The sequence below is a fragment of the Erythrolamprus reginae genome, chromosome 1, assembly GCF_031021105.1.
Source record: "Erythrolamprus reginae isolate rEryReg1 chromosome 1, rEryReg1.hap1, whole genome shotgun sequence".
NCBI classification, from domain to species: domain Eukaryota; kingdom Metazoa; phylum Chordata; class Lepidosauria; order Squamata; family Dipsadidae; genus Erythrolamprus; species Erythrolamprus reginae.
Genome location: NC_091950.1, coordinates 392563547 through 392578618, shown reverse-complemented (window position 1 = coordinate 392578618; position 15072 = coordinate 392563547). Strand labels below are relative to the sequence as shown.

Below are 15072 nucleotides of genomic sequence, written 5' to 3'. Positions count from 1 at the left end.
GTAAGTCCAAAACCCAGCAGATATCAGTATCAAGAATATATTTTGTGATTATAAAAATTGAAGGAAACATCAAAATCTTACCAGAAGCATAAAAATCAGGGTCAAAGTATGCCATGAGAAAGAAGTTGAAGACAAGTAACAAGAAACCACTAAACGTTATCAAATTTGGGGCCAGCCACTTAGGGAAAATCTAGGAGAAAACAAGTACACATACAGAAAGTTCATATTAATGGACATAGTAATTTTCATCAGGGATACATAAACAAGAAGAAAATAACTATTCATTTGACAAAAGCCTTTCCCCCCCTTATTGCTCTATAGCAGAAGAAAATAAAATCCAGTCCACAGGGTGACTTACACATACAAACAAGAAAAACATCAGAAAAAAACATGTTAGTTCAATTATTATTACATTTATTTTCTTAAACTAAACTCGTGAATCTCTCTTCAAGGACTGAGTTTTTAAAACTGAGCCCATGGGGGCAGGCAAGGGGCGGTGCCTAATTAACATGTTAATTTTAACTCAGTCTCTACCAATAGGATTGGGATTAACCCATACTGGACTCTCCTTCCAGAAGCAGTGGAGAATGATCAAGTTTTCCGAGAAGGGAATCTCCTGGGTTAACCACAGAGAAAAAGAAGGTGTCGTTTCATTGCCTAATGGATCATCATTTTTTCTACTTACAGAGAGTTAAATGTAGCCCAAGTGTAGCACAGAAAGCACACTCAAAAAAGGTTGGACAAGAGGTTTACTCACCTTAACTACAGTGTTCCAAAACGGGTGCATGACATACAGGGAAAGAGGGTTGTTGTCCACAGCACTGTACTATAAAGGAAGCCAAGAGAATAAAGAGAATCAGCTAAAAGCCTCAAAAAGTTCTTCCTGGAAGCTTACAAGTAGGACCCTTGCATTGGTGTCATCTCACACTTCCCCAGAATCAAGCAACTGGTGGGTTCCATGGAAGTGGGAAGCCTCTACATCAGGGGTGTCAAACACAAGGTCGGATCGGGCCCACAGGGCGGTCCTGGATAATGTAAGGGGCTGGCCCACGTGGCTACCCAATGCAAAGAAGAAACATTGGGCCAGCGTGGCTTCGGTCCAGTCTACCCAATTGTTGTGGTTGGCTCCAATCAAAGATGAAACATGCCAGGAGTTTGGGGAGTGGTGTCAAAGTGACCATGCCCACCCAGTCAGCCATGCCCACTGAGTGGCATCAAGCTGGCAACGCCCACCCAGTCGACCACGCCTGCCTGACACCCCCCCCCCCCAAGTTCAACTACAGCACTGTTGTGGCCCTCAATGAAATTGAGTTTGACACCCCCTGCTCATAGAAACATAGAAGATTGACTGTAGAAAAAGACCTCATGGTCCAACTAGTCTGTGCTTATACCATTTCCTGTATTTTATCTTAGGATGGATATATGGCATGTTTAAATTCAGTTACTGTGGATTTACCAACCACGTCTGCTGGAAGTTTGTTCCAAAGATCTACTACTCTTTTAGTAAAATATTTTCTCATGTTGCTTTTGATCTTTCCCCCAACCTCAGATTGTGCGCCCTTGTTCTTGTGTTCACTTTCCTATTAAAAACACTTCCCTCCTGAACCTTATTTAACCCTTTAACATATTTAAATGTTTCGATCATGTCCCCCCTTTTCCTTCTGTCCTCCAGACTATACAGATTGAGTTCATTAAGTCTTTCCTGATAAATTTTATGCTTAAGACCTTCCATCATTTTTGTAGCCCGTCTTTGGACCTGTTCAATTTCATCAATATCTTTTTGTAGGTGAGGTCTCCAGAACTGAACACAGTATTCCAAACATGGTCTCACCAGCGCTCTATACAGCGGGATCACAATCTCCCTCTTCCTGCTTGTTATACCTTCGGAGAGGGGCAGCATACAAATCTAATATATTATTCTTATTCTTATTATTATTATTATACCTCTAGCTATGCAGCCAAGCATCCTACTTGCTATTCCTACCGCCAGACCACACTGTTCACCCATTTTGAGACTGTCAGAAATCACTACCCCTAAATCCTTCTTTTCTGAAGTTTTTGCTAACACAGAACTGCCAATACAATACTCAGATTGAGGATTCCTTTTCCCCAAGTGCATTATTTTACATTTGGAAACATTAAACTGCAGTTTCCATTGCTTTGACCATTTATCTAGTAATGCTAAATCATTTACCATATTACAGATGCCTCCAGGAATATCAACCCTATTGCACACTTTAGAGTCATCGGCAAAATACATTATTCTCTCTGACAATCATAACTGGAGAGGAATTCACTAATGCTCTTTGCACCTGACAACTACACTTCAGGGCCAGATTTCATAAAATGTGACAGTTGCATTGTACAGCTCGGAATACAACCGTTTATAAATACCTTTTAATTTCACAACCTCAGGGTGAAGGATAAAGAACACCTCTAGTAATATGAATGGCTGTGTCAATTCCACAAGATTAATGACTGGGACGATAGCATAATCTATTATGATTGATCAATAGTGAGAAAAGCCATGTTATAGATCATAATTAGGTTGGTCTTTGTCAGTATTGAATATTGTATTATTCTCAATTCAATGGAACAGATGTGACCGCCTGCTAATGTTCATGTAACTGCTTGTCCTACAGCAAAATTTAAAATCTGGCTAAGCATGTCTATAATTAACCCACATTAAAACCACTCCAAATTGTCAATCAAACTGTCAAATTATCATTCTGTTTGGTTTGGTTTGCTTTTCTCTCTGATGAATAAGGATTGCTTCCAGACAAAGAAGGAGGCCTAGGTTCAAGGGACTATCTATGTGTTCAATACATTTGGGTTGTGAATTTGCATAAAGCAGTTTCTGGACAGTAGACAATGGAGCTTAACACACATACGCATAAACACGTAATTCCACTATGTTATTTCAGAGTGATAGTGGGTGGTGGTATGTTCCTGGAAGGGGTGAATGAAGCAAACTGGCAGTTTGTGCCAAGACTGTACACTCCTACTGGAGTTACCCAACTAAGCAAGTGGGCACCCACATTAGACAGCAGCAGTATTAGAAAATTCTGATGGCACATGATCACAATAGAGACACATTTGCAAACTGTGCTCAGGAAGGCAATAGTAAGTAATTGCTGTCTTTTACCACACCATCCTAATGGTTAAAATAAAGAATAATATACTGTAGTGCCAATTACGAGCCCTTGAATTTGAATGGCACTCTACACACTAATGAGAAAAGGCTGGGGAATTCTGATAATGTTTATGATGTTTATAAGCCCCATTTGCTCACTGTTGAAATGTATCCAGATTTATCAATCTTATTGTTGGAACAATCCATCCTTATTAATGGGGAAATTCTCAATGTAGTGGAATCAGGCATAGAGAAAGAAAGAGAGAGAGAAGTTGATGGAATGCTCCTTAACTTTCCCTGACAAGTCAGCTTCATAATAAACTATGGTATATTTTATTATGGCTTTGGCAAAATATGCTGCTCCTTTTTGAAGAAAACTGAACTGTTCTCTGGCAAGTGAGACAAAAAAAATGGTAACGTTACCGTATTTCTCAGAGTATAAGTTGCGCCTTAGTTTTGGGGGAAAGAAGACAAGGGAAAAAAATTCTGCCTCTGCCTCCCAGCAAACAGCACAGATGATATATTTGGCTGTGTATTTCTGTGCATGTGTGACTGACCCATAGAAGTAGCAAAGAATTGGAGAAATGTACATTATGGCAGTATATTAATCCCAGAAAGTTTTCTTAAATGTAATCCCACTAACTCCTTCCAATTATTTAAATAGATCCACTCCAAACATGACTAAGTCAAGGTTTAACTCAATTGCCTTATCTTAATAGTAAAACAGGACACTGTTATATTTCAGACTATATTTGTACAAATGCTGTTAAAATTGGTGTAGCTTTCTGAAAGTAGAGTTATTATTCTCTGCTATTTAAAAGAAGATACAATACCACTGGGCCTCTTCAGATCATTTATTTTAAAAAGCTTTTTCATTTTGTTAACTTGTCTAGACCAGTGGTAGACAAAGTTGGCTCTTCTATGACTTGTGGACTTCAATTCCCAGAATTCCTGAGCCAATCATGCTAGCTCAGGAATTCTAGGAGTTGAAGTCCACAGGTCATAGAAGAGCCAACTTTGCCTACCCCTGCCTTAGGCCAATACAAACTTAATTGGTTCTGGGACAAGGTTCTTAAGGTAAAACGTTTGTAAGATGAAACAATGTTTCCCATAGGAATCAATGGAAAAGCGATTAATGCGTGAAAGCCCAAAATTCACCCCTTTTGCCAGCCGAAGCACCCGTTTTTGCGCTGCTGGGATTCCCCTGAGGCTCCCCTTCATGGAAAACCCCACCTCCGGACTTCGGTGTTTTTGCGATGCTGCAGGGGAATCCCAGCATCGCAAAAACGAGTGCTTTGCTGGCAACAGAAGTCCGGAGGTGGGGTTTCCCAGCGAGGGGAGCCTTAGTGAAATCCCAGCAGCGCAAAAACACTGAAGGCCTCGAAACCCCACCTCCGGACCTCTGTATTTTTGCGCTGCTGTGATTTCACTGAGGCTCCTCTCGCTGGGAAACCCCACCTCCGGACTTCCGTTGCCAGCAAAGCATCCATTTTTGCGCTGCTGGGATTCCCCTGCTGGGATTCCCCTGCAGCATCACAAAAACATGGAAGTCCAGAGGTGGGGTTTCCCATGGAGGGGAGCCTCAGGGGAATCCCATCAGTGCAAAAACGGGTGCTTCACTGGCAATGGAAGTCCAGAGGTGGGGCATCCCAGTGGCGGCGGTGGGTTTCTAAGGTGAAAATAGTTTGTAAGAAGAGGCAAAAAAATCTTAAACCCCGGGTTTGTATCTCGAAAAGTTTGTATGACGAGGCGTTTGTAAGACGAGCTATCACTGTATTAGTAGCTAAGGGTTGAACTGGTATGTATGTGTGCACGTGCGCACTCCCTGAGCTTGGTTGTTTGCTTGCAGAGGTTTCACTATCCAACTAGGCAATTTGATGATGTTATCTAGTTAGGTAATAAAATATCTGCAAGCAAACAACCCAGTTCAGAGAGCACCAAGAATCCCACGGATATCTGATTATAATGCCTCTGCTGCAAGAGTTAAGTTCATGGGTGTTGGAGTAAGAAATAGAATCCTCTTTCTTTTAATCAGCTAAGTTTCTTGATGCGATGAGAAAGCGGTATCATAAAAACTGGATCGGCTCAGATATCTCTTGTTATTTTCAGCTGGATAAGAATAACTGAAATTAAGAATTGTGAAGCAATATTGTCTCGGATTATATACCATTAAATGGTAGACATCATTTCTGTAAAAAAGATGGCTGTATTTCAGGATATGCCATCCTACAAATATCTAGCCTTTTTGAAATAGAACTGTGTTTGATCCGTAAACCAAGCTTCGGGTCTTAATATCAAAACAGATATTAAACAAAATGAGGTATCCGAGGTATAATTTAATAAAAAAAGTTCCACAGATGTCTGAATCCTTATTTGCAAACTTGATATTACACTAGAGAGAACTTTTTGAGCCTATGACTATATACAATGTTTTCATGAAATATTTGCTAAATTTAACTTAAGACTTAAGTTAAATTTAGCAAATATTTCATGAAAACATTGTATATAGTCATAGGCTCAAAAAGTTATCTCTAGTGTATATCAAGTTTGCAAAAAGACTGGTCCAAATTGGAAAAAGAAAAAAGTCCTAATCCACCAATGGTAAATAAAATCCCATTATTGCCTTAAGGACAAGCCAGAGGTGACTAACTACAAGTAGTCCTCAATTTACAACAGTTCACTTAGTAACTGTTCAAACTTATGACGTCACTGAAAAAAGTGATTTATGACAATTTTTCACATTACGACCTTTGTAATATCCCCATGATCATGTGATCAAAATCCAGATTCTTGGTAACTGGTTCATACTTATGACCGTTGCTGTGTCCCGAGGTCATGTGATCATCTTTTGTGACCTTCTGACTAGTAAAATCAATGGGGAAATCAGATTCACTTAACAACCAAGTTACTAACTCATCAACTGCAGTGATTCATTTAACAAGTGTGGCACGAAAGGTCATAAAATGGGACAAAACTCACTTAACAACAGAAATTTGAGGCTCAATAGTTATAAATCGAGGACTACCTGTATACTTCCCTTGCAACATAGGTGCCAATGACAAGGGAGTACCAGTGCTTTGTTCAAAAATGTCTTTGACATTGAAAAGCACTAAAGGAGCCCTCAGGGCTGTGAAATCTAAGGAACGGCAGGTAAGAAATAAAGCATAGCAAATTGCCACTTATGTTGTCTTGATGGACTGATTATATGCTATCACATTAGTGTCAACTCTAAGCAGCCAGAGATTTTCTACGAACTTGATCCTTCATTTATACAAGTAATCCTAAAGTTATGTCTGTAATAGAGGTCAGAATTTCCATCATGTGTCATGACGGTCTTAAGTTCAAGCAGCCAAATGACTGACCTGATGTTTTTCAGAAAATTCAGCAGTCATAAAGTAAACATGGCATCATTAAGCAAAATCAAAAATGCCAGTTTATAACACCACCACCAACAAGAACAACAACAGCAACAAAGGTAAACTATAGTCATGTTACTGGCAGGATCCTGCAAATGTGGGCCAGTTGTCAAGCATCCATGGAACTATGGTGGGGCGGGGAGGAAGCAGTCATCCAAAGTTCAAATTTTTAAAACTTATTTATTATTTGGATTTCTAGGCCTTCCTTCTCCGTAGACTCAGGACGGCTTACAAAACAAAAATAAATACAAATATAGCTTGTAAGAAACCCAAACTTAATAGTCTAATCTAAAAAACCCGGTTATTAAAACTGTCACCCACATTCACTGTCATCAGCCAGAACAACATACCAACACTCAAAGGCCCCAGGCCTGCTGGCAAAGGTGAGTTTTTAAACCTTACAGAGGGCTGGGAGGTTGGGAGCGGTGCGAATCTCTGGAGGGAGTTGATTCCAAAGGGCTGGGGCTGCCACAGAGAAGGCTCTTCCCCTAGGCCCCATCAGAGGGCATTGCTTAGCTGACGGGACCTGGAGAAGGCCAACTCTGTGGGACCTGACAGGCCACTGGAATTTATGCGGCAGAAGGCGGTCCCGTAAGTATTCTGGTCCGATGCCATGTAGGGCTTTATATAACAGAACCGTTGTTAACCAACCAGCTATAAGTCAAGGACTACTTGCACTATATTTCCGCAGTAATGCAAAACAACCTTCTATGGAAGAAAGTTGAGATCTGTTAAAACAGGAATCTTATGGAATACATCATCATCATCATCATCATCATCATCATCATCATTATTATTATTATTATTATTTAGATTTGTATGCCACCCTTCCCCAAAGACTCAGGGTGGCTGTAGCTTTGTAGGTTCTGTAGCTTTGTTCAAATATTGGATTCAGTTTTCAGATTATATTTCTAGAATATTAACAATGATTTTATCCAGTTTAACACCATTATTTCCCAATGGATACCTCCAGGTTTCTGATGCCTATTTTGTCTAAGTAGTCTCCAACTCCACAGTAGTCTTACTGGTGAAACCACTTGGTAGTAACCACTTGGGGGGGAAAAGGTTATCAAAGAAAAACAAAAGCCGCAATCATTGTGCTCTTTCATCTAACTACACATCATTTATTTGATATCATTCTCTCCAATGCCACAAACGATTACTCCCTTTTGAATGGGATTCCACTTTTCTGCTTTTCAGACATTATTGCTTTGCAATCCAGAGCCAAGCAAGAGATGTGTATTGTTAGCCAGAAAGTAATTTTGGCCATCTAAAAATAACATCTTTTAAATGGACAGGTTTTTTTGCTATACCATTAGCATCATCTCCAGAAATGTTTGAGACTTACTGCCATTCCATTCACTTTGGTCTATTCAATTGCAGCTTCGCACTACTTTCAAAATAGATCTTCCAAAACATTCAGGGACAATGATTCCAGTTAGTGGTGTGGAATATTTAAAATATTGTTTAGATCTCATTATTCCTCCCTTTTGATGCAAGAGAGCGCAGCCTAATTGTTTGGGCTAGGCAGAAGGAATCATGTTGTGCTGAATATATGATCAAATATATAGGACATTGGATCAAATCCTGTAAAAATAATCTCAGCCAGATATTCAAGCTGGGTAAGAAAGTATGTAACCAAGACTACTACTGCAATCTGCTCTGGAAAATAAAATTAGCAGCCACCAACCCAAACAGAAGGAAGGGATTTTTCCTATAGTTCAATGATCAGCATTATTCAATACTAACTAAAATGTTTTAATTTAAATGTTTATGGCTCACACAACTCTTGGTTTTGAGAAAAACATAAGATATCACAAAGGATTTGATGTCTAAAAAATGCACAACTTCAAATCTTCCGGTTCACCTTAAAACCTGTACAGCTCCCATGAGTAGTAAAGGCTACTTAAATGAAAAATTACCAATTCAAATAAGTTGATTGGGTTACTTTCCTGAGGAATCCTGGCAGCCCCAATTCAAATTGAACTGTTCTCCTTGTCAATTGTTTAGTTCTAAACGGCAAGGGGGAATCAAATTACTCAAGGAAATTCTACTGCAGAAGGAGAGGAAGAGAAGCGAATTGAGCCTAGAATGTAGATATACTAGACCTGTGATGGAGAACCTGTTTTGATTCGCACGTCAAAAGGAGCATGTGTGCGTTAGCATGCACACAAGTGGACATATTTCCTTCCCCCCATGCAAGCGCAACTCCCCTATGCTGCCTCTGCGCATGTGCAGAATCCCTCCCTATCCCCATGCATGCGCACAGGCCTCACTGAAGACTGAGACAGTGAAATAAAGGCCAAACTGGAAGTTCAGAAAAACAGACTTCCGTTTTGCCGTTTTGCTATTTTTTGCCCTCTGGAGACTTCAAGGAAGCTTCCTGAAGCCCCGGAGTGCGAAAAACAGCACAACAGGAAAACCGGAAGCCCATTTCCCAAACTACCAGCTTGCCCGTTGTGCTGTTTTTCATATTCTGGTGCCTTCATGGAAGTTTCCTGAAGCCTCAAAGTGCAAAAAAACAGAACAATGGGCAAACTTCGCTGAAGCCTCCGGAAGCCGAAACAGCCTTCCCCAAGCGAAAGCTGGCTAGTGCGCGGATGCATGCTGGAGCTGACATAGGGCAACGCCTCGTGTGCCCTCCGATATGGCTCCAAGTGCCCCCTGTGGCACGCGTGCCATAGGTTTGCCATCACGGTACTAGACGATTCACAGTGGATTATAATCTTCACATCATAAAGAAGATTAAATGCTCATTTAATCCCATGGTAGGAATATCTGAAAAATAGTCTTGTGTAATAACTCTCTCCCTACCTCCAATATATAGCAAGTGTAATGGGGTATGGGAGGAAAGCCTTTGGGAGGTGGGTGAATCGATGCTGCCTAGACCAGGAGACAGAACAGTCATATAATTGACACAATTCAAAATGTTGGTTATGACCTATAAAGCCCTACATGGCATAGGATCAGACTATCTGCGAGGTCACCTTCTGCCACACAAATCCCAGCGACCGGTGAGGTCCCACAGAGTTAGTCTCCTTACGGTCCCATTGACCAAACAATGTCAGCTGGCGGGACCTAGGGGAAGAGCCTTCTCTGTGGGGGCCCCGGCCCTCTGGAATCAGCTCCCCCCGGAGATTCGCACTGTCCCCACCCTCCTTGCCTTCCAAAAGAGTTTAAAAACTCATCTCGGCCACCAGGCCTGGGGTTATTAGAGCTTCCCCCTGGCCAATGAATGATTCCTAGTATGACTGTTGTATGAATTGTTAATTGAAGTTTTAAAATTAGAATTTTTTAACAATTGTTTGTTATTAATTGGATTGTTTTTCTTTCTTTCTTTCTTTATTAAATTTGTATTGTTTTTCTACTGTTTTATTATGTGCTGTGAACCACCCTGAGTCCTTGGACAGGGGTGGCATACAAATCCAATAAAAATAAAAAATATAAGAAACAGTGTATTATCAACTGCAGCTGGACAGAGGCTGGAACAAGAGGCTCATAAGATTAGAAGGCAGCAGTGCAGGCTAATTCTACTGACCGCAAGCAGTTTGATTCTGACCGGCTCAAGATTGACTGAGTCTTCCATTCCTTCCAAGGTCGGTAAAATGAGGACCCGGATTGTTGGGGGCAATATGTTAAGTCTGTAAATCGCTTAGAGAGGATTGTAAAGCACTATGAAGTGGTATAGAAGTCTAAATGCTATTGTTGTTTGATTTGCAACCTTCCCAGCTGGTTCCCCAAAAACAAAGTCAATGAAGGAAGCCTGATTCACTTACTGATTGCACTTTAAGAGGCAAAAGATCATAAAAATGGCCACGACTCACGTAACAGCCTTGCTTTGTGGTTGGGGAGGGGCTTTCTACATCCTCGAAGAGGGGCGGGATATAAATCCTAATAATAATAATAATAACAACAACAACAACAACAACATGCTGCCCTGAGTCTTCAGAGAAGGGCGGCATACAAATCAAATGAATGAATGAATGAATGAATGAATGAATGAATGAATGAATGAATGAATAAATAAATAATCAACAGAAATTCTGGTACCAACTGTGGTCATCAGTTGAGAACTACCTTCACATACTGTATATTCTTAATTCAGAAAAAATGTAAAAAAGAACATATTTATTTCATATTTCAGAAGTGAAAAGATGACAATTCTCTCATGCCTAGGTCTTTATGTAGTTTTCTTAGTAACAAGAGAGAAGTGATCTACCAGTGCCTTTGGGAAGGGGTGGTGGAATGACCATTTCACAGGGGTCGCCTAAGACCATGGGAAAAGATGAATTTCTCATGGTGTTAGGAACTAAAGCTTCTATTCTGGCACATTGGAATATATTTTTACAATTTGACCAATCAGGTGTCCCTCTGACCTTCCTGCCAACCAGCTTATAGCTATTGGGAGAATTGGAGCTAGACTTATGGTTGGGGGTCACCACAACATGAGGAACTGTATTAAAGGGTCGTGTAATTAGAAAGGTTGAGAACCACGTAGTCTAACTCAGTGTTTTTCAACCAGTGTGCCGTGGCACACTAGTGTGCCGCGAGACATGGTCAGGTGTGCCGCGAAGCTCAGAGAGAAAGAAAGCAAGAGAGAGGAAAAAGCAAGAGAGAAAGAAAGCAAAAGAGAGAAAGAAAGAGCGCGAGAGAGAGAGAACAAGAGAAAGAAAGAGAGAGAGAAAGAGAGAGAAAGCAAGCAAGAGAAAGAAAGCAAGAGAGAGAGAGAGAAAGAGAAGGAGGGAAGGAGAGAGAGAGAAAGACATAGAGGGACGTAGGGAGGGAGAGAGAAAGAGAGCAAAAAAGAGGAAGGAAGGAAGAGAAGGAAAGAGGGATGGAGAGAGAGAAAGAAAGAGGAAGGAAGGGAGAGAAAGAGGGAGGGAGAAAGAAATAAAGCGAAGGGGAGGAAGAGAGAGAGAATTTTTTTGTCCAAACTTTTTTTAGTCCCCCCCCCCCCCGGCTCAATGTGCCCCAGGGTTTCGTAAATGTAAAAAATGTGCCGCGGCTCAAAAAAGGTTGAAAATCACTGGTCTAACTTAAACTTTAGGATGCCCTGGTAATTTTCCTTTCAAGCAATAAGCAGATACAAACATGATTAGTCCCATTTCCCCTCCACCCCAATGTCACCAAAGTAAAATTGGATAATAAAATAAATTCAAGGTCTTAGCAGTAGCCCTGTTTTGATTTGTGAAGTCATCTTGAAAATTTGTTTAAATATTACTTTTATAATATACGTGGACAGTTGTTATTCTTCATCTTGAAAGATTTACTTGTGAAAATTAGTTTAAATATTTATTTTATAATACATGTGGACGATTGTTTGTTTTACATTCCTGTTTAACAGGCTGCTTTATCTCTGTAGAATCAATAAATTAAGAAAATAAAGAAAAGTAGCTTACTAAGCTGTTCAGCTAATGCAGAAGCTGGGAAACCCTAGACTCAGACTTGCCTCTTCCCAAATTCCCTTGGGCAATTCAACCTCTTTCATCTGTAATATAGGCAGTGGCATACATCACACATGTAAATATTATAAATGGGAACACAAGCATAGTGAGTATACCTTGAGAGTGTATATCTTGGGCATTATGGCAGACTCATTAATTCACAATTCAAAGTGTTGGTCATTACCTATAAAGCCCTTCATGGCACCGGACCAGGGTATCTACGAGACCGCCTTCTGCCGCACGAATCCCAGCGACCGGTTAGGTCCCACAGAGTGGGCCTTCTCCGGGTCCCGTCAACAAAACAATGTCGCTTGGCGGTGCCCAGGGGAAAAGCCTTCTCTATGGCGGCCCCGACCCTCTGGAATCAACTCCCCCCAGAGATTAGAATTGCTCCCACCCTTCTTGCCTTTCGTAAGCTCCTTAAAACCCACCTCTGTCGTCAGGCATGGGGGAATTGAGACATTCTTTCCCCCTAGGCCTTTATAATTTATGCATGGTATGTTTGTTTGTATGGATGTTTAGTTTTATAATAAGGGTTTTTTAGTTGTTTTTAGTATTGGATTTGCATGATGTTTTTTATTACTGTTGTTAGCCGCCCCGAGTCTACGGAGAGGGGTGGCATACAAATCCAATAAATAAATAAATAAATGAATGAATGAATGAATAAATAAATAAATAAATTGCACAGAAGAAAATATTAGCAAGAGACATATCAGACAAGCTGATCAAACACTGCTTAACCATTCAGTAGAGAATAAAGACCCCCAGGTCCTGTTCCAGTAAGGAAAAGGGAGAAGACAGTCGGCTGACACAGTTCAAAATTCACTTAGCAGGAGGTAATTATAGTAAAGTTAGTAGTGTAATCTTTAATATATGCTTTCAATAGTCTTTGCCCTATTCCAAAATGCTGGCTCTGTTTTTAAATATCTGCAGCAGCAGCATTTGCAATTCCAATCCAGAGAGGAGTGGTACACAAACCTATTTCTTTGAAATGCAGTGTCATCTCTTTAATAGGAAACAAATTATCATAGGTATGACAAGTCAAGACATGATAAATCAAAACAAGTGCTATTTCCCTAATACTTAATTATGTGTTTGTTTTAATAACTTCGTAATTTTCCATGGAGATTATAGGCATTTCCTAATATCATGTGCAGTTTGATTCCTGGTGATTGCTTGGAGTTCCTGCAGTTTCCTTAGCAAGATTTTTTTAGAAGTGGCTTGTGGCTTGCCATTTTCCTAGGGCTGAGAGGAAGTGACTGGCTCAAAATCACAGAGCTACTGTAGCTTTGTGCTTAAGGCAGGACTAAAATCATGATCTCCTTTTTTCTAACTTCACGCCTTACCTACTACAACAAACTTACACGCACCCTCTCTAGATGATAGGTAGGTAGGTAGGTAGATAGATAGACAGATAGACAGATATAGATAGACAGATAGAGAAAGATAGATAGACAGACAGATAGATTAGATAGATAGATAGATAGATAGAGAGAGAGAGAGAGAGAGATAGGTAGACAGACAGACAGACAGACAGACAGACAGACAGACAGACAGACAGATACACACACACGTGTATTTTTCAGAGTATAAAACACACCTTCCCCTCTACCCCCCAAAAAACAGGCTGACAATTTGGGTATGTCTTATACTCCGAATGGAGCTTTTTCTAAGTTTTTCCCCCTATCCCTAACAAGGTGCTAAGAATCTTCCCAGCCGGATTTTTTCATTGCTACTTCAAAGAAGGTTTTTTCCCAGTCCTAAGTCTTTGCAAGCTTGTTTTCATTGCTACTCCCTCCTAATATTTTTTTCAGCCCTAACCAGGGGATAAAATGATGTACTGAAGCTGATCAGAATAAAGATGCTAGCCAGATGAATACCTGGTAGGTAGATTTCCTCCCCTATTTTCCTCCTCTCAAATTAAGGTGCATCTTATACTCCAAAAATATGGTATATATACACACACATAAATGCACATACATACATACATACATACATACATACATACATGTGTGTGTGTAAACATATACAAAATGCCAATCAACCCCAATCTTTTTACTAGAATGGGGATATTCTTAAGAACAATAATTGAATTTACTGCAAGCAATATCAATGTTTGACCAATCAGGTAAGCAAATATAAAATATAAAAAATAATACTTTCTTAAAATCTCACAAAAATAAAAATCTGCTTTTGTATCCAACTTTCACTCCAAACAATAGCATATATGTCACCTTGATCAATGATCTATTCTTAAAGCAATAATAGAGGAAAACTATTAATAGATATTTTAATTAATCAGAAAATGAAAGCAAAACCCCCACAAAACTTTCTATAAGCAATAATTCTATTATATCCTTCACCTATTTGCAGGAGTTATGTTGATCCATTCCTTGATCAGGATCATGTTCTTTTTTCTAGCTGAGCTAGATCTGAAACTCTCAGACCATGATCTTTTTGGGATCCCCAAACTTGGCAATTTTAAAACTTGTGGACTTCAACTAGCTGACTGGAGAATTCTGGCAGTTGGAAGTCCACAAGTCTAAAGGTTGCCAAGTTTGGAGATCTCTGCATTATATGTGTGTGTGTCTTGTGTCTATTATATAATTCTGAGCAAACTTACTAAAATTACGTAAGTAAGAACTATGCCCATCACTGAGGAAAGTGTTGTCATATCAGACTTGCAACATTAGAAGGAACTCTGAATGACATGAAACAGCATAGCAACATTTTTCTTTTTATCTTGCTAGTTTAAATCAATATCGTTCCAGGTCCTCAAATATGAGTTTGGTTCATTCATAAATTCTGGAACAAATAGTATGGTTTGGAGGTAGGATTGGAAGCTATGACAGCCGCACTCAAAAATGTAGAGATCCTCCCTGCACAGATTTGAGGACGTCTTTCCAAAGGAAAAAAGATGAGGAGGAGCCAGTGAACGCTAGTAGAACAGGCTGAGCAAAGCCCTTAATCTGCAGTATATCAATTTAACATACTAACATGTCAGCAAGAAAAAAAGAAAGGCTTGGTGCCAAATGGCAAAATCCAGAAACGGCCATTCACAGCTCTGCGCTTCTCTGCA

General features: G+C 40.0%; 1 protein-coding gene across 2 annotated transcripts in view; it reads right to left on the bottom strand.

The window, feature by feature from the left end:
* SELENOI (selenoprotein I) overlaps positions 1–15072 on the bottom strand; it is a 65353-nt gene that overhangs the window by 32945 nt on the left and 17336 nt on the right. For both annotated transcript variants that reach the window (XM_070734919.1, XM_070734920.1), the window contains exons 2-3: positions 758–826; positions 82–190 (exon numbers count right to left, since the gene is read on the bottom strand). In XM_070734919.1, the coding sequence (XP_070591020.1) occupies positions 82–190; positions 758–826 (178 nt within the window). The remainder of the gene's footprint in view (positions 1–81; positions 191–757; positions 827–15072) is intronic.